At 37.8% G+C, this 26,838-nt stretch overlaps 1 protein-coding gene across 7 annotated transcripts in view; it reads left to right on the plus strand.

Annotated features, from left to right (window-relative positions):
• MKLN1 (muskelin 1) overlaps window positions 1–26,838 on the plus strand; it is a 330,333-nt gene that overhangs the window by 213,087 nt on the left and 90,408 nt on the right. For 6 of the 7 annotated variants that reach the window (XR_009454700.1, XM_059711806.1, XM_059711807.1 and 3 more), the window contains 3 exons: window positions 3,353–3,545; window positions 20,621–20,698; window positions 24,850–24,915. Coding sequence is in view for 6 of the 7 variants with exons in the window: in XM_059711806.1 (XP_059567789.1) it covers window positions 3,353–3,545; window positions 20,621–20,698; window positions 24,850–24,915 (337 nt within the window). In the remaining variant the exon portion in view is untranslated. Of the gene's footprint in view, window positions 1–3,349; window positions 3,546–20,620; window positions 20,699–24,849; window positions 24,916–26,838 lie in introns of all 7 variants that reach the window. The other variant, XM_059711809.1, reaches the window with a different exon arrangement.

The raw sequence follows: 26,838 nt of genomic DNA on the forward strand, positions 1-26,838 counted from the left end.
TTATATTCAATTTAAAATAGATGCTGACTTTTCTGTATATTTTTGGATCTCAATATTGTAAATTCTTTCAAGATAAAGACGATATTTTTAAACATTAAAAAAACACCTTTACAGTATGTAATTCACATAATAGATACTAAGTTTTGGAAAAGTGCTTCTTTAAGTAAAAAAGATTTAGCTCTTCTGATAGTTGAATTTTCCCTTTAGTCTATGAAATGAATGTGTGTTTTCTTTATTCACATGAACTCTTGATATTTCAGGAAGTTGTAAATTTCACCTCTTTCCCCAACACTGTGGAAAGATTATATTTGAGAACTTAAAATTGTTCAACCACATTCACTTTTCAAGTTCTCTATATTTACTCTGAACCTCTAGAAATTAAAATTAAAGTCTTTACCCTCTGAGAGTCAATCCTTTTTTGAAGCATTAAAATTCTATTATTTCATAAATCTTCTACTATGTATCTACATGCCACCTGATAGAAAATTTAAATGGGGATATGATTCGGACTCCTATGGTCAACACAATAAGAAGGTATTACTGTTTAATATGGTTCTGGATAGTTATGATAAATCTTTATTTACAGGCCAAGGGTAAGAAACTAATAATGTAAAATTAGTTTGGGTATAGAATCATTTTTTTATTATTTGATGAGGGAGAATCTTGGTTAACTATAGTGCTTAAGGAAGTATTTTTGATAATCTTTGATTAATAAAAAAATCAGCCAACTGATTTTTTTTTCTTGTGAAGCTTCCTAAAAGGTAGCATCTTATTTTCCTGTTTTATTAAAAGATATTGCTTACAAGTAAATTATATTTTTGTTTGATTATCATGTATTGCTTCTGTGTCATTAGTTTTGTTGATTCTTATTTAGAAAATTTGGAAATCTCAAAACGTATTCTTGAACGTACTGTTTATCTTTAAAAATTCTTTATATGAGCTTGTATTTTTGGCATTCATCCTATTACAGGAAAGATTTAGTAAATTAAACATTCCTGTTTTGGAATTCTAGTTCATTGAGATTTTTACTTATTGCTGTTTAAATAGATGAAGTAGTCGAGGATTAGAAAAAATTATACAATTTAAGTAGTCTCTTTCTCATGATTTTGAGTCATAAAACCTGTTGGTGAATTTAAAATACATAAATATTTGATAATATTTGTCACTCAAGTAATAACTTAATACTAAAGAACCAAGAATAAAAAACATAATTTATGTATATTATTTAATGGTTTCTATGCTTTCATTACCAACATTATAATTTGACTAGAGGCATGGTGCACAAACATTTGTGCACTCGGGGGGAAGGGGGGGTCCCTCAGCCTGGCCTGTGCCCTCTCGCAGTCTGGGACCCCTCGGGAGGTAACGACCTGCTGGCTTACGCCTGCTCCCACGTGGCAGAGGGCAGGCCCAATCCCTAGGTGCAGTCCCTGGTCGGGCTCAGAGCAGGGCCGATTGGGGAATTGGGGCGCCGCCCCCTGTCATGCACAGAGCAGGGCGGATCGGGAGGTTGCGATGCCACCCTCAGTCACGCTCAGGGTAGGGCCGATTGGGGGGTTGGGGCACTGCCCCCTGTCACACTCAAGGCAGGGTCGATGGGGAGGTTGCGGCGCCACCCCCTGTCACGCACAGAGCAGGGCCAATCAAGGGGTTGGGGCGCTGCCCCCTGTCACGCACAGAGCAGGGCCCATCGGGGGGTTGGGGCTCCTTACCCTGTCACGCACAGAGCAGGGTCGATCATGGGGTTGGGGAGCTCCCCCCTGTCACGCACAGAGCAGGGTCGATCAAGAGGTTGGGGAGCTCCCGCCTGTCATGCACAGAGCAGGGCCCATCAGGGGGTTGAGGAGCTCTCCCCTATCACTCACAGAGTAGGGCCGATAGGGGAGTTGGGGCACCGCTTCCTGTCACACACAGAGCAGGGCCGATCAGGGGGTAGGGGTGCCGCCACTCTCACACTCAGGGCAGGGCCGATGGGGAGGTTATGGCTCTACCCCATCACACACAGCAGGGCCCATGGGGGCGGGGGGTTGGGGCGCCGCACCCTGTCACACACAGAGTAGGGCCGATCAAGGGGTTGGGGCGCCGCACCCTGTCACACACAGAGCCGCAGGGCGATCAGGGGGTTGGGGAGCTCCCTGGTATCAGGCACAGAGCAGGGCTGATCAGGAGGTTGGGGCAGCCTCCCCTGTCACGAACAGAGCAGGGCGGATAGGGAGGTTGTGGCTCCACCCCCTGTCACACACAGAGCCGCAGGGCGATCAGGGGATTTGGGAGCTGCCCCCTGTCACACTGATCCCGGTGCCGGAAGGCCTCTCGGCTCCGCTGATCCCGGTGCTGGGAGGCATATTACCCTTTTACTATATAGGATAGAGGCCTGGTGCATGGGTGGGGCTGGCTGGTTTGCCCTGAAGGGTGTCCCGGATCAGGGTGGGGGTCCCCACTGGGGTGCCTGGCCAGTCTGGGTGAGAGTATGATGGCTGTTTGCAGCTGCTCACACACCCTTCAGGGTGGGGGTCCCCACTGGGTTGCCTGGCCAGTCTGGGTGAGGGGCTGAGGGCTGAAGCTCCCAACTGCTCCTTTTTTTCTTTTTTCTTTTTTCTTTTTTCTTCTGGGCCAGCTTTAGCTCTGGCTCCAGCTCTTAGGCCTCTGCTGGTGAAAGCCGGTATCTGGTTTGTTTGGGTTCTATAATAGAAACAATGTATAACTCCAGCTCTGAGATCTGGGCTCACTGAAAGCAGGTTTCTGGGGTTTTGTTTAGCTTCTATATTTGTTACAATGTTTCAAACTGCCAGCTCAGAGGCCGGCAAGGCAGGCGGGGAATGTTGGTTTCCTCCGTCACTGAAGCAAGCAAGCCTCATGTTAGTTTCAAGCTGCCTGGCTGCCGGCCGCCATCTTGGCTGGCAGTTAATTTGCATATCGCCCTGATTAGCCAATGGGAAGGGTAGCGGTCGTACGCTAATTACCATGTTTCTCTTTTATTAGATAGGATTAGTAAAAGCCATGAAGTTATAATTTTTGCAATCTTAAGTGGGCTTTCATAAATAGTTTTTCTGCTTTTCTTGAAAGTTGAGGCTCTAGAATTAGGTCTGGTTTCATCCATATCTTTCATCTTCATGAAAGCTATATCATATATCTTTATCTCATTCATATCTTTCTGTTACATACTTTGTGACCTTTGACAGGTTATTATAATTGACTAAGCATCAGTTTTGCCATTTAAAAGTAAAAATAATAATATAAGGAATAGGGTTAGCACATTATAAATGCTCACTTTGTTAGTTGTCACTCATTATTCCTATAGTAATAACTAAGCAAATCTCTTCTTTTCATATTTTCTCTTGTGTTCCAGTAGTACCGTGAACAGGAAGCCATTCGTCTTTGCCTAAAACACTTTAGACAGCACAATTATACAGAAGCCTTTGAATCACTACAAAAGAAAACCAAGATTGCCCTGGAACATCCTATGTTAACAGATCTGCATGATAAACTGGTGTTGAAGGGTGATTTTGATGCTTGTGAAGAGCTGATTGAAAAAGCTGTAAATGGTATGTTATAGACATTAAACTTAGTTGGTTATTAGTGTGATTTCAAATATATTCAAGAAAGTTTTTTAAAAAGAATGTATGCTTATGTGAGTTATTAGTTTATTTTATTTTATTTTTGTTGTTGTTTTTGTTTGTTTTTTACTCTGTAAAGATTGTTAGATCCTTGGTTAGGAACCTCTTTTATTAAGATAGGTCTACAATGTAATGAAACTTGAAAAACAAAAAAGAAGCACATTGAATCACATAGCTAAATCTAAGTTGTCTTCTTGGGAAACTATGCCCTTACAAATGAATGGTAACATTGACTAGCACTAAACCATGTTGGAAAAGGCTTTTAATGTTATCCTCAGTATTAGTAGCCTATTTATTTACGTTATTTTTGTTGGTAGCAAATTGTCATTGTTTAAAAGTGTAATTTGGCCCTAACTGGTTTGGCTCAGTGGATAGAGTGTCGGCCTGCAGACTGAAGGGTCCCAGGTTCGATTCCGGTCAAGGGCATGTACCTTGGTTGCGGGCACATACTCAGTAGGGAGTGTGCAGGAGGCAGCTAATGGATGTTTCTCTGTCATCGATGTTTCTAACTCTCTATCCTTCTCCCTTCCTCTCTGTAAAAAATTCAATAAAATATATTTAATAAAAAATAATAGTGTAATTTGAGGAAAGAGATGGCTGGATAAGCCAAAAATGTCATTAATAGATGGTTATAATGAATGAGGAAATTTATAAGTACCGCGCGCTAACCGATTGCGCCGCTGGAGCTCCTGAATGAGGAAATTTATAATAGAAACATCTTCTGTGTGGTGTGAATGCTACATAATTGATGATATTCTTGGGTTTTGAAAGAAATGTGAATGTTAGAATAATGTAATCTCGCAAGGTAACTATGTTGTAGGATGAGATGACACCCATTTGAATATTTAAGGTCTGATATGTTTTGTTCTTTTACAAAGGACCTCTGTTATTGTTTTATAGCAGCAGTTTTCAATCTTTTTCATCCCATGGCACACATAAACTAATAACTAAAATTCTGCAGCACACCAAAATATATGTTTTGCAGGTCTGACAAAAGAAAAGATATAATTTTGATTTATTCACATTGAACAGCCATTGCTGTGTTGACAGCTGTCATTTTTTTATTTGACAATCTAAGAGAAAATAGGTTAGTGCCCTAGACTAAATAGTCAGGCATTGCGCCCGGCTGGTGTGCTCAGTGGTTAAGCGTTGACCTATGAACTAGGAGGTCACAGTTCGAGTCCCAGTCAGGGCACATGCCAGGGTTGTGGGCTCGATCCCCAGTATGGGGCATGCAGGAGGCAGCTAGTCAATGAATGATTCTCTCCCAAAGTTGGTGTTTCTAGCTCTCCTTCTCCCTTCTCTCTGAAACCAATGAAAAAAAACAGGTATTGTATGTTTTAAAATTGCATACCAGTTGAAAATCTCTGCTTTATACAATGGCATCCTTTAAAACAGTTTCCCACAATGACTTCCATGGTGACAAAGAACAGAATAGGTGCTTCTGAAATTATATATATATTTGGTCTTTGTACAGTTCCTGGCACACAGCTTCTATAACCCTTGGAATCTGTGGAAGGATAAGAGTGTCTTGCTTGCTGAGACGACTGGTGGCTGGGTTCCTAGATAGCTTCAGATCTCCAGAAGGACCAAAACATGTGATTAGAGGCTGGAAATTTCAGTAGCACCTCCCTCACCACCTCTAATGAGGGGAGAGGGATCAGAGATTGAGTTTAGTCACCAACAGCCAGTGGAACCTCAACAAAAAAAGGCCCTAAACAACTTGGCTCAAAGAGCTTTCAATTTGGTGACCACATCAGAGTGCTGGGAGAGTGGTATGCCTAGGGAGGGCATGCTAGCTATACACACACACTTACTCCCAATACCTTGCCCTATGCCTTCCTTCCATTTGGTTATTCCTGAGTTGTATCCTTTATAATAATAATAAGTAAATCACTCTCCTGAATTATGTGATCACACTGAGTTATTGAACTTTGAGGAGAGTTGTGGGAAGCCTTGATTTGTGACCTCTGGGACTTGTGCTTGGCATCTGAAGGGATCATCTTGTGGGACTGAGCTGTTTAATTTATGGAATCTGATGCTTAACTCCAGATAGATAATGTCAGCATTAAATTGAATTGTTGGATACCTGGTTGGTGTCAGAATTAGAGAAATGGTTGCTGTAAGAAAAACCCCCATACATTTGGTGTCAAAAGCATTGTGAGTAAAAGCTGCTTAATGCTCAATATAAAACTTGTGGAATAAAATTTGGTGAATCTTTTATAGAAAGAAATAAAGAACCATAGACTTTCTCAATGTTTTTATATATTTTAATCTTATCACTGTTATCATCTAATATTATTAGGTACTCACTTATCAGATATTGGTAGCATTTTACAAAGGAAGGAAACAGAACCAGTACTGCCTTCTTTATAAATTTAAAGTTAACTTAAATTGAGGTGCTTCTAGCAGTCAGGGGTGGGCAAACTTTTTGACTCGAGGGCCACAATGGGTTCTTAAACTGAACGGGAGAGCCGGAACAAAAGCATGGATGGAATGTTTGTGTGAACTAATATAAATTCAAAGTAAACATCATTACATAAAAGGGTACGGTCTTTTTTTTTTTTTGGTTTTATTCATTTCAAATGGGCCGTAGTTTGCCCACGGCTAGCTCCATTGAGTTACAACAATAAACCTGCCTCTCAGCCTTGTACATTGTTACTGCTTATTTAATTGGTAATGATGCCTGCAAATAAATGATTATTATGTATGAAATAGAATATACTTTGGAATATAAAATAAAATATGTATGGTAATCCTCCCCAAACCATTAAACTGCCACTAGTGAAAGTATATGTGTATGCATGTATGCCATTTCGGAGAATGAATTATATATTTTTTTTAAACTTACAGAATAAGAAAGACACAAGTAATTTTATGAGGTTTTTGTTTTATTTCAAATTCTTGTCCTGTAATATTTTGTTAAAGTAAAGTAAACAACAATAATAGCAACAAGAACTGACAACTTTCTGTAATTCTTAGGCTAAAAGCAGTCACATTTTAAAACTGTCTGTTTAGCTATATACACATTTAAGAGAATTTCTTAAAATCATGTCCAATTCATATACTATGTAGACTTACCTTTCCTGCTCTAGGAAGGAACCAAGTTAAATTGGTAGTAACTATTCTTGAGACTTAGAGCCAAGTCATATTTTTTGTACTCCTCAACTGGCTTGCAACAGTGTTTAGTTAATAAACATTCTTTCCAGGGTTGTTCAGTTTGCTGCTGACTTCACTGATGATAATTTGTTGGACAAATAAGGAAGTAAACATTGCAGAGTTTTTTGGCTTCTGTTCCATTAAAAACATAGCAGAAAAGGGCAAGAAGTTCCTCCTTGCTAAATAGGAAAGTCTAGAGAATCCAAAGCATCTTTTATCAAGCATCTTATAATGGGGGAAACAAAAATTACCATATATATATATATATATATATATATATATATATATATATATATATATATATATATATGGTATATTACTACACTCTTCAAGTATGGTCTATATTTTAAGAAAGTGTCTCTAATTAGCTTTATATTTACCTAGAAATATCTTTACATTAAAGGTGATTCCTGAACCAAACATTGCCACTTCCTTTCTGACAATGCCAGGGAAAAAAGGAAGAATCCAGTGATGATGGGCAAAAGTAATCACCTAGGGACAGGAAATTATCAAAGAAAACCTATTTTTGCAGTATTTATCTTATTTCCTTTTGAAATAAAAGTTTACTTTTGTGAAAAAAGAGTGGATTAAAGTTTCATAAATAGCACTCCAACAGGCTCACTAGTCTGAATTTCCTAAAGTTTCAACTTGAGGTCTTGGTCTTCTTTCCTCCCTCTCCTTTTACCTCCTTTATTCCTTCTTACTCCCTCTTTCCCTCCTCTTCTTTTTTTCTCTCTGTAATCTGTCCCTTCTCACCCGTTGGTTTATGCACTGGTTATTAATTATATGGTAGGCCCATTTCCCTCCTTAAAAGTTTTTTTAAGTGAGATCTCAAATCTTGTTAGAGTTACCTTTGTGGCAAGGTTCTTAACTGCAAATTTAGTATTATCAATAGCTTTAGGACTATTTATATTCTGTATTTCTTCTTGAGTGAGCATTGGTAGTTTGTGTACTTGAGGAATATGCTCATTTCATCTAAATTGGTGAATTTATTGTTATAAAGTTGTTCATAATATTTTGTTATCCCCTTCATACCTTTATGTCATCTCTTATTTTTGATACTGGTAATTTTTGTCTTTTTTTTCCTTAGCAGTCTAGCTAGAGATCTAATACTTTTATTTTAAGAAAACATTTCTTGGTTTCTTGGTTTTGTTTTGTCTTTTTCACTCTCTATATATGTTTCTCTCTTTCTATTTCATTGATTTATTTTGTCTTTATTTCCTTCCTTCTACATGCTTTTGTTTTAATTTGCTCTTTTCTATTTTCATAAAATGAAAGCAGAGGCCATTAACTTGATATCCTTCTTTTCTAATGTAGGATTTGATGTCAAGAGTTTCCCTTTAAGCATTGTCTTAGTTCTAAGTCACAAATTTTGTTACGCTATGTTTTACTTTTGTTCTGAACCCTTTTTTAAAAGAAGTATCTGCTGGAAATTTAGTTGGATTCCTTAAAATCTGCCTTCTTTTTTATTTTTATTTTTTGTTAATCCTCACCCGAGGATATTTTTCCATTAATATTTTTAGGGAGAGTGGGAAAGACAGAGAAACATCGATGTGAGAGAAACACATCCACTGGTTGCCTCTTGCACAATCTCTGACCAGGGCCTGGGCCGGGGAGGAGCCTGCAACCAAGGTATGTGCCCTTGACCGGAATCGAACCCAGGACCCTTTGGTCTGCAGGCTGATGTTTGGTCCATTGAGCCAAACTAGCTAGGGCAAATTTGCCCTTTTTTGATTTAACCATTTTTTACATGTTTGAATTACTGATAAGTATATACATTTAAACCTACCATTTTACTTTATATTCTTTGTCATATCTGTTCTTCTTTTTGGTTGTTGTCCCTTGTTTTTACTTTTTAATCTTTTCATTTTTATTCATTTGGAAGTAATGCACTCTGTATATTTTATTTATGATTAGTCTAGAAATTATGACAAGTATACATACTTAACAAAATTCATTAGTTCCTTTTCCCTCTTCCCTTTCAACCATTACCATATTATTAGTATAGACTTTCAACTCTCATCTACTTGCCTTCCAACTCATGCTATTGTCCTTTATTTGAAATTTCATTCAAAGACCTTATAAAATAGTATTGTTCTTGTTTTGTACAGCCAATGTTCATTAATTTTACCCAGATTTTTTTTCTTCATTATAGTTTGTATTGCTGATCTTATAAGTAGGATCATCTTCCTTCTGCCTTAAACACTTCCTTTACAATTTCTCCTAATGCAAATTAACTCAGTTTTTGTTTGCTTGACAATTTTATGTCTTTTCTTGAATATATTTGCTGGACATGGAATTTTAGGTTGACAGTTATCTTCTTCAAATACCTTTTTGGATATTATTCTGCTGTTAGCCAGTTTTTATTATTGCTATCAAGAGTGTACTATAATTTTCAACTCTTGCTCCTTTGAATTTAAATTTTTTTTCTATGGCTGTTTAAGTATTTTATTTTAGTTTTAGATTATTTTAAAGTTATATTAACAGGGCAACTCCAGTGTGGTAGCACTGTTAACTTTGTGTATTTTGTTTCCTTTTAATTAAATATATGTTGCCTTTGTCTATTATTTCTTTCATTTTCTCACTTGTTCTTTTTAACAGCACATTTATGCTGAATTCTTCAAGCTTCTCTAAATCCTTTATCTCATTTCCATTACTATGTTATTAGTATGGTCTTACACCTTGGCCTTCATTTCTGTGATGTTTTAATTTTTTTCTTTTTCTTTTCTTTCAATTCTGACAATTCATATTTTATTTCCTCTTATTGCTTTACCATATCATTTTCAAATATTTGTATCTCTACTTTTCAACTGTTTATAGCTGTAATTTGTGCTTATATTTTATAGAGAGGGTTGCTTACTTAACTTTTTTATATTCATGGTAAAATATTTAACCATTTTCATCTATTACATGCCTGCATTTTTCTGTTAAATCAGATATATTTGCCACTTAAAATAATTCTTTCTCTTCCTTTTTATATCTTTGTATAGCTCTTGAGTTTTTTTTTTTTTTAGTATTATGAATCTTTAAATGAGATGAGTTTCTTATTGGTCAGTAGCTAGGGTTGTGTTCTAGGATAGCAAGATTTTTGCTTTTCACCTTAGGATACTGTTTCTTCTCAGCAGTACTCAAAATGCAAAATCTTTTTTCCCCCACCTGACTGCCAGGCTGCTTTTGGAAACATGGCTTTTTTCCATATTCTTGCCCATTCATGTCTTTGTGCCTTTGTTTATGCTGTATTCCCTTACCTGATTACTTTCCTTTATATCACTGTTCACTCTTAACTCATTCTTCAAGGCCAGCTCTTTTAAGATAGCTTCTTTTATTATTCCTGTACTCCAGTCACTTCCCCTTCTCTTAACTCCTTTTAGCCTTTGTGTTGAAGTTCTCATTTTGTGCATAAAAGATTGTTAGTTTTCTGCCAAGTATAGTTCCAAATTTTACATAATTATCATTATCATAACTAACATGAATTTAAGGGTGTTAATGTGCCATTTACTCTTCTGAATTCTATATGAAGTCATGGCTGGGTAGCTCAGTTGGTTAGAGCAATGTCCCTATACACCAAGGTTGATGGTTCGAGTCCTGGTCAGGGCACATATATGAAATAACCAATGAATGCGTAAACAAATGGAACAACATCTCAGTGTTTCTCTCACTCTCTCGCCTTCTTTCCCTCCCTTCCTCCCTCTATCTCTAAAAATCAATCAATAAAATTTTTTTAAAAATGTATGAAACCCTTTATAAGAATTAATTTGTTTAATCCTTATACCTACTTTCTAGGGTAAGTATTGTTGTTATCCCCATTTAATAAATGAGAAGGATTAAGTAATTTGCCTAAGACAGTGTAAGCTAGCAAGTGGCAGAACTAAGATTTGAATCCATACTTTTTACTACTATGCTTTACTATCCTAGATTTACAGGTTCAGTTTTCCCATTATTATTGTACTATTATTAGTACATTCCCATTATTATTATTAGTAGTACATTCCCATTATTATTATTACTGCCTTAATTCATATTTTTCTTCAGAAATTGAATAAACTGCTGAAATACATTTTTTTTAAATCTTTTACCTAGCCATTATTACTCTTGAATTATCAAAAAAGTTTTTATGCTCTACACATTATTTACCTATCAATGAATTTTTAATTTTTAAAAAATGTAATTTGTGTTTTGATGAGAAATCAGGCAGCAGTACTATAATCTCTGCTCTTTTTGGGGGGGATCTTAGGTGAGGTTTGAACATTATTTTCTTCTTTTGGTAAAAGCTTCCTTCCTAAGTTTCATATTTTGGCATGTACTTTTTAAGATAGTGTACACTATTGGAGATAAGAACAGCTTGTGACTAGTTTGGACTATATGAAATGTGTTTATCCTACATAATAAAAGCCAAATATGTTACGTGTCCGGTCATCTATTCAACCAATCAAAGCGTAATATGCTAATGACATGCTAAGGCTGCTCAACCTCTTGCTGTGATGTGCACTGACCAACAGGGGGCAGACGCTCTGACCAGTAGGTTAGCTTGCTGCTGGGGTCCCGCCGATTGGAGCCGGACATGCCCTGGAGCCCTCCTGCAGTCCCTCTCCGGCTAGACAACCTCCCGCGTCCTTCCTCTGCCCTGATTGCGCACCAGTAGGGTGCCTCATCCTGGCCTGTGCCCTCTTGCAATCTGGGACCCCTTGGGGGATGTCGGAGAACTGGTTTCAGCCCGATCCCACAGGCCAGGCCAAGGGACTCCAGTGGTGCATGAATTTGTGCACTGGGCCTCTAGTTTATAATAATCATAAGGGGAAAATGAGGTAGTTTTGGACGGGAGCCTTTAAAGAGTTTGAAAATTGTTAGCAACTAGGTCTTAGTGTGCTTTCTCCAAAGTTATATTTCCATTTGTTTTTTATAGTTTTGTTTTTCTGATTTCCTATTTTAGATTTTATCAAAAATATATAGAAATATTAGCAACTGCCTGGCTTCCTCTTTAAAAATAGCATTTTTAAAATGTAGATAGTTCACAGGCACATTTAAATGCCACACTGTTTCATTTGTTATTTTTATAGATGAGAATGTCATTGTTTCAGTAGAGAGCCTAAATTTTTTTGCTGAATTATATAGAATATCAAAACAAAAGGCCTTTCAAGAATTAGAAATATAGGGAATATTATTTGGGATAGACATGTGAACTTCTCATTTGTTTTTAGATTGTGAAAGGAAGTTTTTGAACATTAAAACAAGGTACTGGCCGAGACCGGTTTGGCTCAGTGGATAGAGCGTCGGCCTGCGGACTGAAGGGTCCCAGGTTCGATTCCGGTCGGGCGCATGTACCTGGGTTGCGGGCACATCCCCCTTGGGGGGTGTGCAGGAGGCGGCTGATCGATGTTTCTCTCTCATCGATGTTTCTGACTCTCTGTCTCTCTCCCTTCCTCTCTGTGGAAAATAAATAAAATATATTTAAAAAAAAAACAAGGTACTGAAAGCAATGTATTTTGAAAAAAATCTTTACCCTGCTTTAATGTTTGAAGCGTTTTTATTGATTGCCTCAAAGAATTTCAACCTTATGACTTCGATTTCTAAAACTTAAATTTTTTCTATTAAAAAATTAAGTTTCTTTAGCATGTCTCATATGGTTTTGAAACGGATTTATTATTTACCAAAGCCTTAATAAACATTTGTATTACTCCTTTTCTTTTTGAAATGCAAAAGAAGATTCTTAAGTATGTTATTTTATTGAAATAGTGACTAAATGTAAGCTGCTCCAGATTTGATCAGGGCTATTTATTGATAACCCCGTTCCCCTGGCAAAGGGCAATAATATGTCTTTAAATGAGAGTCATCATTATCATGTTTCTCTGAAAAGTGCAGCATTCTTTTTTTATCTCTATTATCTTTTATTCAGTGTTTAGATGATTTAATATTATAAAATGAAAATGTCAGAAAGGTAATAATAGAGTGGGTTATTTGTAATGTAAAGAGATGTGAGAGGCTATAATTTATGTGCGTGGTTTTTCCCCAATTGATTTTAGAGAGAGAGGAAGGGAAAGGGAAGGGAGAGAGAGAGAGAAACATTTATTTTTGCCTCTCGCACCCCTCCTGATCAACCAGGGATTGAACCGTAATATGGCTATGTGTCCTGACTGGGAACCAAACCTGTGACCACTCAGTTCACAGGACAATGCTCCAGTCAACTGAGCCACACAAGGCCGGGGCTGTTTCTTGCTTTTGTGTCTTATGTGAAGCCATGATTTCTCCAAAAGAAGAAATCATTTTTGCTGTTGTTATTGTTGTTTTTGGTAGAACAGCTAGCTCACAAACTGGCCATTGATATATAACCACTTCCAACTAACAGGAATGCTTCTGTTAAGTTAGTAAGTATTCTGGAGTAATGGCAAACCAATGTTCCAGAGAAGAATCAAAACATAAAAAGTAAACTTTAGCCACAGTAGCCAGTGTCTTAAGAGAGAGATTGCATTTTTTCCTTTAAATTGTAAGTGATATATTTCAACTTCTTTAGTTTTATTATTCTTTTATTATATTGAATTTGTTTAATATTGTAGTAGAATGATCTAGTATGGTGAGTTTTTTCCCCAGAGTCTTATGTGTGTGTTTTCATTTTACCATGTCTATTATTAGAGTATTTTATGTTAGATTTCAATTTAAAAACTAGTCTATTATATGTGTGTTAGTCTGTTATATATATACTAGGGGCCCGGTGCACGAAATTCGTGCACTGGGTGTGTGTGTGTGGAGGGGGGGCGGGGAGTGTCCCTCAGCCCAGCCTGCCCCCTCTCACATACTGGGAGCCCTCAGGCGTTGACCCCCATCACCCTCCAATCACAGGATCAGCCCCTTGCCCAGGCCTCTGGCGTCAGGCCTGGGCAGGAGACCCTCATTTCCCCCCATCACTGGTTCTGCCCCCAGCCCAGGCCTGATGCCTCTGGCCCAGGCATCAGGCCTGGGCAGGGGACCCCCAGACCCCTCCGATTGCTGGCTCTGCCCCTTGCCCAGGCCTGATGCCTCGGCCAGAGGCGTAGACCCCCATCACCCTCCGATCGCCTGATCGGCCCCTTGCCCAGGCCTGACGCCTCCGCCAGCGGTGTCAGGCTTGGACAGGGGACCCCCATCTCCCCCTGATCACTGGCTCTGGCCCCCGCCCAGGCCTGAGGCCTCTGGCCCAGGAATCATGCCTGGGCAGGGGACCCCCATCTCCCTCTGATCGCTTGCTCCACCCTCCGCCCAAGCCTGACGCCTCTGACCCAGGCTTCAGGCCTGGGCAAGGGGACCATCATATCCCCCCAATCCCCGGCTCCGCCCCCCACCCAGGCCTGATGCCTCGGCCAGAGGAGTTGACCCTTATCACCCTCTGATCACCAATCACCGGATCGGCCCCTTGACCAGGCCTGAGGCCTCCGGCAGAGGTGTCAGGCCTGGGCAGGGGACCCCCAGCTCCCCGTGGTTGCAGGCTCCGCCCCTGCCCAGGCCTAACGCCTCTGGCCTAGGCGTCTGGCCTGGGCAGCAGGGACCTGCAGCTGCAGCGGCCCCGCGATCGTGGCCTCCGCTTTAGGCCCAGGCAAGGGACCCCTAGTTCCTGGGACTGCCAGCTTCGACCGTGTCCAGCTCCCATCACTGGCTCCACCCCTACTTCCTGCTATCACTGGCCAGGGCGGCAAAGGCGCCTGATTCTCCGATCATGGCTGGGGGGCAGGGCCGCCTTTGCCCTTCCCCCCAGCTCTTAGCTCCCCCCTGGGTTTCTGATCACTGTCAGTGGCAGGGGGCTTCTTCCTGCTTTCCCTTTCACCTCCCTGCATTGTGCCTACATATGCAAATTAACCGCCATCTTGTTGGCAGTTAACTGCCAATCTTAGTTGGCAGTTAATTTGCATATAGCCCGGATTAGCCAATGAAAAAGGTATCGTCGTACGCCAATTACCATTTTTCTCTTTTATTAGATAGGATGTGTTTATCTATATTCACATGCTGTCTATGAAGAGTTGAAAAGGTTTTGGACCTTGGAATGGGGCTTCATACTGTTTTCGTTAGAGTTGTTGGGCATGTTATTTAACTTCTCTAAACCTTGATTTTCTAATCTTTGTAGTAATTAATGGCCATTGCATAGGTTTATTTTAAGTAGTAAATGAGTAAACCTTTGTGGTGTCTTCCACACAGTAGATACTTCAATAAAAGTAATTTCTTCTTTTAAGGTCTTTTAAAAAGTTATTTCCAGATTTGATAGTGCCATCCTATATAATAAGAGGGTAATATGTAAGTTGACCCTAAGGGAGGAACAACCGGAAATGACTGGTTGCCATGACATGCACTGACCATCAGGGGGCAGACCCTCAATGCAGGAGCTACCACCTGGTGGTCAGTGTGCTTTCACAGGGGGAGTGCCACTCAGCCAGCAGCCAGCTCATGGCTGGCCAGCGCAGAGGACCAGGCCTAAGCCATTAGTTGGACATCCTCAAGGGCTCCCGGGCTGCCAGAGGGATGTCTGACTGCCAGCTTAGGCCCGATCCCCCGGGAAGTGGGCCTAAGCCGGTAGGTGAACATCCCTCAAGGGCTCCCGGACTGCAAGAGGGCGCAGGCTGAGACACACACACCCCCGCCCTGCCCCCCCCCAAGTGCACGAATTTTTGTGCACTGGGCCTCTAGTATCTACATAATTTTCTTCAAGTTTTCTAATCGTCTACACAGAAGAGTAAGAGATAGCAAAGAAAATTGTGTGACTTTAGACTAGTGAAGACAAAAGGGATTTGTTAGGGAAAGAGGGAGGCAAATTAAAAAGTTTTCAAAACAATATTTTTAAATGTTTGGGTGACTACAGTGGGGCCTTGACTTACGAGTTTAATTCCTTCCGATAAGGAGCTCGTTAATTCAAATTACTCTGTCAACTCAATGCAAAAAATCGGCAGAGAGACAGCTGGTATCTCAAAAAACTCGTTAGTCAGGACACTTGTAATTCAGGCCCCACTATATTTTGTGTGGACTGGTAGACTTGTCAGGGTGCCATTATGTACTAGGAATGTGCTTTATTGAAAGGAGAACTTAGTAACATTAAGATGACTTAGAGGAAATGACAACCATGTGGCTAGGAAACTTTCCCACCCCCTACCTTTTTTTCTGTTCTAAGCATTTGATATACTGAGTATTTCTGGTTATACACTATTAACTATCATTATTCAGAAGAAGATTAATTTTATTGACTTAGAGTAAGATCATAATTTCTAATGTTTTCTGTTTGGGGTACTTAATACTATAAATTTTAAAAGTAATATCTTCTGCAATCCTGATTGTAAATCCTTTGGGCATATTTGAGCATATACTTTATCCTTGTTTAAACAAGCTAATGTCCCCTGGCCCTGTGGCTTGGTTGGAGTGTCGTCCCATGTACCAAAAGGTTTCGGGTTCCATTCCTGGTCAGGGCACGTAACTAGGTTGTGAGTTTAATCCCCTGTCGGGCTGTGTACCAGAAGCAACCAATTGATGTCTCTCTCTCTCTCTCTCTCTCTCTCTCTCTCTCTCTCTCTCTCTCTTTCTCTCTCTCTCTCTGCCTGTCTTCCTCTCCCTCCCTCTCTAAAAACTCAATAAAAACATACCTTTTGGTGAGGATTAAAACAAACAATAAACAAAGCTCATGTCAGTGTACAAAGTAATGCTTATAGAAACAGCTGTGTCTAGTGAGCTGGCAAGAATAGGCATTTCAGGGGTAACAAAATATGTGAAATGACTAATATTGGTAATAACTATGTTACAAAGTTTTCCTAAGGTTCAGAAAATAGTTCCATATATCTGGTTGTTTTGTGGCTTTCCTTCTGGTAATTATAGTGTTTGATACAAAAAATTGGGGCAACATAAAAGTACAAAGAAGAAACCCCCAAGTTAAAAATCACCCTAATCTTGTCAAACAAAATCACTTTTAACTTTTTGATGTATGTCAGTGTTGAATTTTTGCCATCTGTGAGTTGTGTGTATATTTAAAAAATTATTTTATAGAAGTTATATAATGTTTGAGAGTTTGCTTGTTTTTACTTTGAAAATTACTGACAGTATTTTCTTAGGACAGTTGTCTTTGATAGGAGAAAAATAGAATGAAGGTCTTGATGGGTAGAGTATTTGTAAGCTCTTCAGGTCATTAAGAGTGAGGCTAAGATTGTTTGAAAAAGCAATTATAGAATTGAAAATGAATTTTACCTGCAGTGTTCAGAATGACCTAAGATTGGAGATGGGGCCCTTCATCTGATGAGAGCTGTTTCTGTGGTCAGTCCTTTTGGAGAATTCGCAGAATTTTCCCCAGTGGGATTGTGATTTCTCTCTCAGAGTAGTTATAGAAGGCATAAGGGGAAAAAAGGAGATAGAGACTCTCCTAAGATTAACATAAGGTAGAACCAGCCAGACACACAGAGTTTCAATAAATACACTGAGTGGCCAGATTATTATGATCACCTGACATTTGTAGGCAAATTAGCTATAATTTTGCGCTGAAGTTACTAGAGGGCCAGATCATTACAAACGTCTGAATAGCACAACATACCTAAGTATCGTTGCTGATCAAGTTCATCCTATCATGCTGATGGTGTATCCCAATGGAGACGGCTTCTTCCAACAAGACAATGCGCCATGCCATGGTGCTCGTATTGTGCAGGAGTGGCTTCAAGAACATGAGGGAGACTTTACCTTGCTTAGGTGGCCCCCACAATCACCAGATCTCAATCCAATTGAGCATTTGTGGGACGAAGTTAAAAGAGCCATCAGGCAGCTGGTTCCACAACCATCAAACCTCACAGAACTGGACAGTGCTATTCATCAGGCATGGTGTCAGATTCCTCTCATCACTTTTCAACATCTCGTGGAGTCAATGCCAAGAAGAATCGCCACAGTATTGAAGGCAAAAGGTGGCCCAGCGAAGTACTGATGGGGTGGTCATAATAATCTGGCCGGTCATAATAATCTGGCCACTCAGTGTATATTGGTTCTAACTATGGTAAAGTTCTAAAATGCTTGCATTTGGAAGGAACTTCTGGCTCTATCCAACTCTTAAACACCATTTTTTTTCAGATAAAGAACTTAATTGACTTATTTAAAGTTGTGTAACTATTATGGGAGATAAGTAATATGGTAATTGGTTACTTTTAAATAATGTGAAATTTATTACTTTTATACATTTCTTTATTTTTTGCTTTGTATTTTTCTTTTTTCTTTTTTTTTTTTAAATATATTTTATTGATTTTTTACAGAGAGGAAGGGAGAGAGATAGAGAGTTAGAAACATCGATGAGAGAGAAACATCGATCAGCTGCCTCCTGCACATCTCCTACTGGGGATGTGCCTGCAACCCAGGTACATTCCCTTGACCGGAATCGAACCTGGGACCTTTCAGTCAGCAGGCCGACGCTCTATCCACTGAGCCAAACCGGTTTTGGCTGCTTTGTATTTTTCATGTGTGCAATTTGCTTATCTCCCTCAGTTTTTCTACTATATATTTTCTATATATTCCCATCTTTTACTTTTTCTCTCTCCTCTTCATTAGCTATTATTATAGAATTAGTGTATATTTTAAAATCATTGTCTTTATTGAATAATTTTATTTTCTCTGTTTAAAAGGAGTATTTAAATTTTTTTTTTATTGTTGACCCTATTACAGATGTTCCCATTTTTCCCTACTCTGTCCTCTTCCACCCAACCTCTCCCTCACCCCCACCCCTCCACCCCCGGCCATCATCACACTATTGTCTGTGTACTATTGTCTATGTCCATGGGTTATGCATATATGTTCTTTGGCTAATCCCTTCACATCTTTCATCCAGTCCTCCTTCCTGGATGAAAGAGTATTTAACTTTTATGTGCCTTTCTCAAAACTGAAAAAAATTTAATTACTGTTTTATTTCCATATAATTTTAAATTTACAATTAATATTTTTACTATAATCTTATCTTTACTATTATTAAGAGTTCCACAACATTTTATCTGAAAAAAGGATATCCAGCTCTGGTAATAAGGGAAGAGACTTGGTTAAAATAGGCTCAATGGGGCAAGAATTATCAGAAAAGCCTACGGGGAGTAAATTATATTATAGAAATTTTCTCACTAAAATAAATTGTGAATCTACTTGTTCCTCTTACTTTGACAAAATATAAATGCTAATTTATGAGTACTAATTTTAAAAGAAAGAAAGAATATTAGAACTTTCTTTTTTAAGGAATTTTGAAAAGTCCAAAAGGCAAAGAAAAAGAAAAAATTGAGTGTATATATATATGGAAGTTTCCATTAAAGCCATCTGGAAAGACTTGAAAGTGTAATGGTGTGGTTATAATTCAGCTTCATGATTAGCCAGAAAAAGAGATTAGGGAGATTTCTGTATATTACACAGTCCCTAGCAAGTATACAAATCATGGAGAACAGACAGTTTTACTTGTAAGTTCTTTGGGAAAGTATTTGCTCTCAGTGACTAAGCAAAAGGGAAAATCTTTATTCAGATTGAAATCAGAGTCAAATGAAAGAATTTATCGTAAAGGTAACTTTATAAATTATAACCTATTTGGGCTCCTGTAAATGAAAATCATAGTTTAAAAAGTAAGGAACTGTTATTATATCACATAACAAGAAGTCCATAGGTAGTTTCATGGTTGTTTGATTCAGTGATCCAGTTTCTTTATCTCTGTCTGCTTTATTATCATCATAGAACTGACTTCATTTTCATACCTCTACAGATCGGCTGTAGAAATTGTGTACATTGCATGCAGATATGAAAATTTTTAGAAGGATAAAAGTAGATTTTTCTTCTCTGTACGTCTGTGTAGAAGTAGGGAACATTTCCTAGAAGTCCCCTCAAAAAATCCTCATGGTTCACTGCCAGTATTGTGTTTCATATCTTTCTTAATCTTTGTTGAGAGGCATGGGATTAGGGATTGATAATTATTTGGGGCAGGATATATTTATGTGGGGAGTTCAATCTCCATGACCATTACAGTAACTAGTATAACAATTTCTCTTAAGAAGTAAATTAAGAATTTGTTCATATGTGATCTAGGTTAGAAGATGTGCTTTTGGTTAAATTTCTTAATTTCTCCATTTCCCCATCTGTAAAATGGAGATGATAACGCCTTGTTCATAAGGTTGTTTTTAGAATTAAATCAGGTGTGTAAGATAGCATGACTTCTAATTTTATTAAGTGTTCAATAAACATATTAATAACTATTACTGATACTTTGATCTCTATGTAGTTTTATACTCAAAGAAAACTATACAAATGGAATTTTCACTTCAGCGGAATAGTGTTTTGTTTTGTTTTTCTCCTGAAGATATAGGGCCTAAACCAAAGTAGGTGGAGCTTCCATTTTCTTCTCTAGTTTTCTTGTATAGTAGTGACAAAATGGGAAAGGATAGAAGTTTAATATGAACTGCCTTCCAGACAATTTCTTTACATGATTTTGTCAACCAATACTTTTTAAAAAATATATATATTTTATTGATTTTTTTACAGAGAGGAAGGGAGAGGGATAGAGAGTTAGAAACATCGATGAAAGAGAAACATCGATCAGCTGCCTCCTGCACACTCCCTACTGAGGATTTGCCCGCAACCAAGATACATGCCCTTGAATGGAATTGAACCTGGGACCTTTCAGTCCACAGGCTGACGCTCTATCCACTGAGCCAAACCGGTTAGGGCTCAACCAATACTTTTTATATTTGAGGTAGCATGAAAACTGCAGTGATATATTTTATGAAAATGTGCTAATAATGATATATTAACAATTTCCCTTAATGTAGGCTTCTACATTTTTGCCTTTTTTGCTGTAATAAAAAGTGTAAGCTGGTTAAGTTGTAATTCTCTCTCATTCTTTGCTATTGCAGATGGATTGTTCAATCAGTACATCAGTCAACAGGAATATAAGCCACGATGGAGTCAGATCATTCCAAAAAGCACCAAAGGTTAGCCCTATCTTCTAGGTGTGGGTGCTTTTGCTGTAATGTCTTGATTTCATTTTTTCCCTAGGTAGCTCAAGTTTCAAAGTGCTCTGTTAATGAAAAGCAGGGTTTAAAAGAAGACGGTAGGGGCTTGTCCTGGGGGGTGGGAGTGGCCAGGGAGGGGGGGGGGGAAGGAAATATATGTAATACTTTAAACAATAAAAAAAGAAATTAATTTAAAAAATAATAAAATAAAAATAATAAAAGAAGATGTAGGTTCCTTAAGTAGGTGGCAGACTTAGTTTATTATATTAAATTTTTCTTTTAAATCTTTTTTTTTTTAATATATTTTATTGATTTTTTACAGAGAGGAAGGGAGAGAGATAGAGAGTTAGAAACATTGATGAGAGAGAAACATCGATCAGCTGCCTCCTGCACCTCTCCTACTGGGGATATGCCCGCAACCCAGGTACATGCCTGCCGGGAGCCGGTCCATCCTTGCTGTCAAGGGACCTGGCATATATGGCATACTGTTCTTAATATGTTTGCTCACCTTCTTGGCGCTGTGTTTTAACCAAGGTCACCTCTCCGAGAAAGGTTGTTTCCCCAGGTAGGGATTTTCCCCTGAAGTTAGGGAGGGAATAAAACCCCTTAACTAAGTGCCAGGCGGGTAATTAATCACTTTAACTACAAACAATCATGCTTAAGCTGCATAATCTTTACTCCCTGGAATGGAGATAAGAAACGCCCTAACCTTTGTAATAGAGATTGATAGGATTGAATCAACTGGTATAAATACAGATGTAACAAGACAGAGAGAGACAGAACTTAAGAAGAGAGCCAAGAAGACAGAACTTAGAACAGAACTTAGAAGTCAGAACTCAGAAGACAGGACCAAGAGAGACAGAACCTACAGGGAACCAGGAGATGGAGGAGCTTCGCTGGAGAGAACATGGCAAGGGATCCTGGACTGAACCTGACTGCAGAGGTTGGCAAGAGAGCCTGACTAGAACCTGGTGACTGAACCTGGCTGGAGATCTCAGACAGAACCTGGCTGGAGAACCTAGCGAGGAAACATGGCTACAGAACCTCGCTGGAGATCCGAAGCAGAACCTTTCTGGAGATCCTGGCTAGGCTGCTGATCAACTGAACGCTGTCTCCGTGTCATTCCTTCTTCGCTGACTCCGTCCACACCTTTGGGGACCCCTGGACCCGCTGGGGCTGGACCCCGGCACATGCCCTTGACCGGAATCGAACCTGGGACCCTTCAGTCTGCAGGCCGACCCTCTATCCACTGAGCCAAAAGGTTTCGGGTTAAATCTTTTTGTTTTACTGCTATCACAGAAGATTGGGCAGTTTTCACTAAAGCTAATAGGGCTTATGAGAAAAATAGAAATGGGTCATACCATTCTAGATCTATGGAACTTTATAACCAGATACTAATAAAAATGAGAGTAGTAATCCTAATAAAAATAAATAATATTAATATAGTTAAATCTTTGCAGGCACTTACATTGAGCATCAAAATGAGTTTGGAGCCTTAAATCCTGGGGCTCATGCTTTCTCCTTATAACTGTAGAACCTAGAAAGCATTTGTTTTTAATAAAGACTGTTTTAATCAAAACTTGAAATCTGATTCAGGGTGTAGTCTTCTGCATTAACCTATTTTTTCAGGTGGAGGAAGTCACCCCATCTGCACTCATTACTCTGCCAGATGGTTAATATAGTAGAAAGTGTAGCAATTCTCTAATGCAACTACTTGCATTAAAGGAAGGCAGTTGTGTCTGGTTGATGTTGCTCAATGGTTGAGTGTCAACTATGAACCAGGAGGTCATGATTTGATTCCTGGTCAGGGCACATGCCTGGGTTGGAGGCTCGACCCCCAGTAGGGAGTGTGCAGGAGGCAGCCAATCAGTGATTCTCTCTCATCTTTGATGCTTCTATCTCTCCTTCTCCCTTATTTGAAATCAATAAAAATATATTTTTTAAAAAAGAAGGAAGGCAGTTCCATAGATATTCAGCTTTTTCCTATGATCATCATTTATTGATTGCTAAGGTCTTCTCTTTAACTATGAGAAAACTTTCTTCTGATAGTGTTAAACATTAATATACTGGAGAAAATTGCTATGAGCACCCATAATTTCTGCATTATAGGAGTATTAGTTCTCCTATTTTTATCAGTTGTATATGAGGTAATTTTATTCAAAGAAGCAGATGTTACAGCAAACATAATTGTGTATTTGAAAACTAATGTATTAAATATATAAAGTACAAACATACAATAAATTTATTTCAATGTTTTCTTAATCTGTTCTATCAAGTGGCATTACTGACTGGGTGAAAAAAGAAAAGGACAAAACTTCAATGATAATGAGCTGCAAAATCTAAACCTAACTATTAGAAAGGAGAAAGAATTTGCAGAGAACTTTTGAATGATTAGCTCTTGAGTATCATAGTAATGAAAAACTTCAGTTTTGCATTTTATTCTTTATATAAGAACTGACATTTTATTTATTTTTATTCTTTCGTCAGTGTAAGTTAGAATTCATTTTGTCTTTCCATACACTGAAATAAAAGGTTAAACAACGTAGAATTTTAATTCTGTCTCATGTAAAAAAAATACCCAAAAGGTGGTAAATTAAGACAATACAACTACTTCCACATTTCCCCTTTGTCCTCACTAAGGTGAAATATTTATTCTCACAGCTGTGCCATTGTATCTACATTACAAGTAGCAGAATGGAGAGAAGCACCCCTTTCTTTAGAATTCTCCAGTAATTAATTTCCACTAATATTACATTGCATTGGCCACTTAGGTATATGTTCAGCTATAACTATAAGAAAAACAGAGAAATGCACTTTTTAAAATTTACTTAATTCTTCTTTAATTGTTTTTATTATTTTTTAATTTTTTGTTTGAAGTATTACATATATGTCTCCTTCTTTGGCAACATTCTTTTTTTAAAATTTTCTTTATTGATTAAGGTATTACATATGTGTCCTTATCCCTTTTTTGCCCCCCATCCTCCCACTCATGCCCTTACCCCCACCCTCCCCTACCTTCCCTCTGAGGTTTGACAGTCTTATCAATGCTTCTCTGTCTCTGGATCTGTTTTTGTTCGTCAGTTTATGTTCTTCATTATATTCCACAAATGAGTGAGGTCATGTGATATTTATCTTTCTCTGACTGGCTAATTTCGCTTAGCATAATGCTCTCTAGGTCCATCCATGCTGTTGCAAATGATATTTTAGTCTTTTTCATACTCTCCCTGTGAAATTAGTAAAAAAATTGCATGTTTCCTATTTTACATAGGCAAAAGCTAATACAAGGAAAGTTATTAGCCAAAGTAGTATATATTTCCATTAATATGAGAGTATAAAGAAAACTTTGTGTTCCCTGGTTTATATATCAAGTAAGATATTAGAATCCTGTAACCTATTGAACCATTGCAATGAAGTTATGTCTTCATTTATATAAAATTTTGCATAAAGTAAGATTAGATATAAGTTTAGCACTGGTTTTCTCCTACAGAAGTTTAAAAGTTTCACTGATTATATTTAAACATACTTATTAAGCTTTGTAATGGAAATAACAATAAAAGAAAAGCAAATCTTAGTATTCTCAGTCAGTGCTCATATAAAATTGGTGGTCTTTTATGTGGAACTATTTTCTGAAATACTGGCACAAAGTTAACAAAATAAGAAAATTATCAAGAGTATAAAACTTGATAAAAATCTTAATTTTCAGTAGCTTTGTGAACTTTAAAACTGCTTATTCTGTTTATAAGCTGTGCCGGGATAATAGACCTGATATCTACTAGTAATTCTGTAATTGTTTCCCACTTCACTTTGTCACTTCAGAGTTTAGAGTTTTCTTGTCTGAGGTTTTTGTGGAATACCCTATATTATTGCTGACTTATGACATTGGTCATAAATACATTGGAAATAGCTTCCAATTGCAATAATAGCCTGAAAGCAATTGGAAAAAAGAGCAAGATAATTATTATAAACATACCTATGTGTCATATTATTTCTTTTGAATCTTTTTTACTTACTATTAAAAGAATAAGTTTGTGTTATTTTCACTAGTCATTACATGCTTATGAATAAAGTTACTTTGGGTTTGTGGTTGTTCTTTGTTTTTCCTTTAAAAGGAAATATTATTTCTACCTCAGGTGATGGAGAAGATAACCGACCAGGAATGAGAGGAGGCCATCAGATGGTTATTGATGTTCAAACAGGTGAGGGATACTTGCAGTGGAAAGCAAATTTTAAAATAAATTCATGCATTTTTAAATATCAGGTAAACATGAATTTACTTTCCCTTCATTCCAAAGGTTAAATGTGAATACCCATACCAAGGAGCAAAGAAAATAGGCATTAGCCACAGGTATAATCTAAACTAGGTAGTAACCCATGAGAGGAGAGGCTGCTGAACAAATGAAATTAAATAACCTAAAAGAAATGTCATGTGTAGCCTTTTATAGCTGTGTGTGTGGCAGGGGGGATGGGGGGGTGGGGTGGGGGCGTGTATTTGTATTTGATTTTCATAGTAAACTTTGATGTATTTCTGGATTTTCAGTGCATTTATAATTTAATGTCATACTCTGGGAATTATAGTAATGAAGGAGACACTTAAGATATATTTTAGAGGGAGAGACTATCAAATTAGTCTTGTTGGACTAATTAAGTATTGTTGGATCCATCAATTGCCAAACACTGTTCACAAGCCTATGAATCATTTACTTTATTCTTTTTTGCTTCCTCTTAAATTTTCTATAATTTGGTATGGAAATTTTTTCTTAGGTTACTATAGGCTAGGACAGCTTAAATACCATTATATTTAGAGTTTAATGCTAAAATTATCATAAGTTTCAAATTACCATATTGAAAAGCAAATAATACCAAAAATTTAGTATAATTTAAAAGCAAATAATACCAAAAATTTAGTTTAATTTGACTTTATTATCTGATTTTAGAACTCTTTACTACATACAGTGCCAATATTCATTCACTCATAGTACTTTAGGAATAAATAAGTTATTTTTGTTGACATAAAATAATTAAGAGTAAAAATTATTTCAATGCAGATAATCTAGACATTAATTTATATTTATATTCACAAATATTTTGTAAATAACAAGATGAGAAAACGTATTTTATTTAAAATTAACTGCTAAATTCATATAGTAACCTGTGAACTTGTTTAGCAGTATTATTAGGTCTCTTTGGAAAAGGTTCATTTCAAGGCCTAGGGAGTTTTTTTCCTGATCTTGGCCCCTCTTCTTCTTCCCACAGAAATAGGTTTGACTCAGTTGTAGAATCTTAGGCATCTACGCATCTTTTTTCTACCCGAGAGTCCAGTAAATATACGTGTGCTTATTTCTTAAAGAATCAGATTTATGTACAAATGTTTTTTAATCTAGAACAATTAAATACTTGATGAAAATTTGTGTTTAGATTATCTCCAGTAGATTTTTTTCACACTCTTTTGAAAATATAATGGAACTTATAATGCCTTTGTTATGTCTGCGTGGTAGTTACCTAGTGGTTTAAAATGTTCTACTTTAAAATGCAGTTGTAGAAAATTTTATTCACCAGCATTCCTTTTAGAAAGGAATTATTATTTGTGAAGGTGCATGGGGTACAGCCTAAAATGCCTAGGAGAACTGATTATAGAAGGAACTATTCTTTGCAGTGCAATGAGAACTTTTAAGACCAGAGAAAGGGGACAAGGAAAAACGTAGAGCTAAATGGTAGTGGAGCCAGCAAATGGCAGAATGCACACTTTGTAACATGAGTCTTCTGTCACCAAAATCTTAAAAGTTTTCTCTAATAAAATTGAGTTGGGAGTGTGTGTGTGTCGGGGGCGGCAGGGGGTGTTTGGTGGATTGAGGAGGAGGAACTGGTGGTGCAATTAGGTTTGGGGTCTAGCGTGAGGTGGGGCAGGAGTGCAGTTTCTGAGAATTCAGTTGTATGGAAGCAGAGAGAAATGTAAGGAAAGATGCCCTAGGACAGGTCAGAGAAAGATTTTTGAACTTTCACAAGACTGCAATTATGGTTTAGGTTAAGTTTAAACAGGTGTCTGGTTCTGAGTCTGGGTAATCCAGGAATCTGTTATGATCAAGAAAAAACAAAAGTAAAAAATAATGCTATTGAAAAAT

Source organism: Myotis daubentonii, chromosome 10 (genome assembly GCF_963259705.1).
Source record: "Myotis daubentonii chromosome 10, mMyoDau2.1, whole genome shotgun sequence".
NCBI lineage: Eukaryota > Metazoa > Chordata > Mammalia > Chiroptera > Vespertilionidae > Myotis > Myotis daubentonii.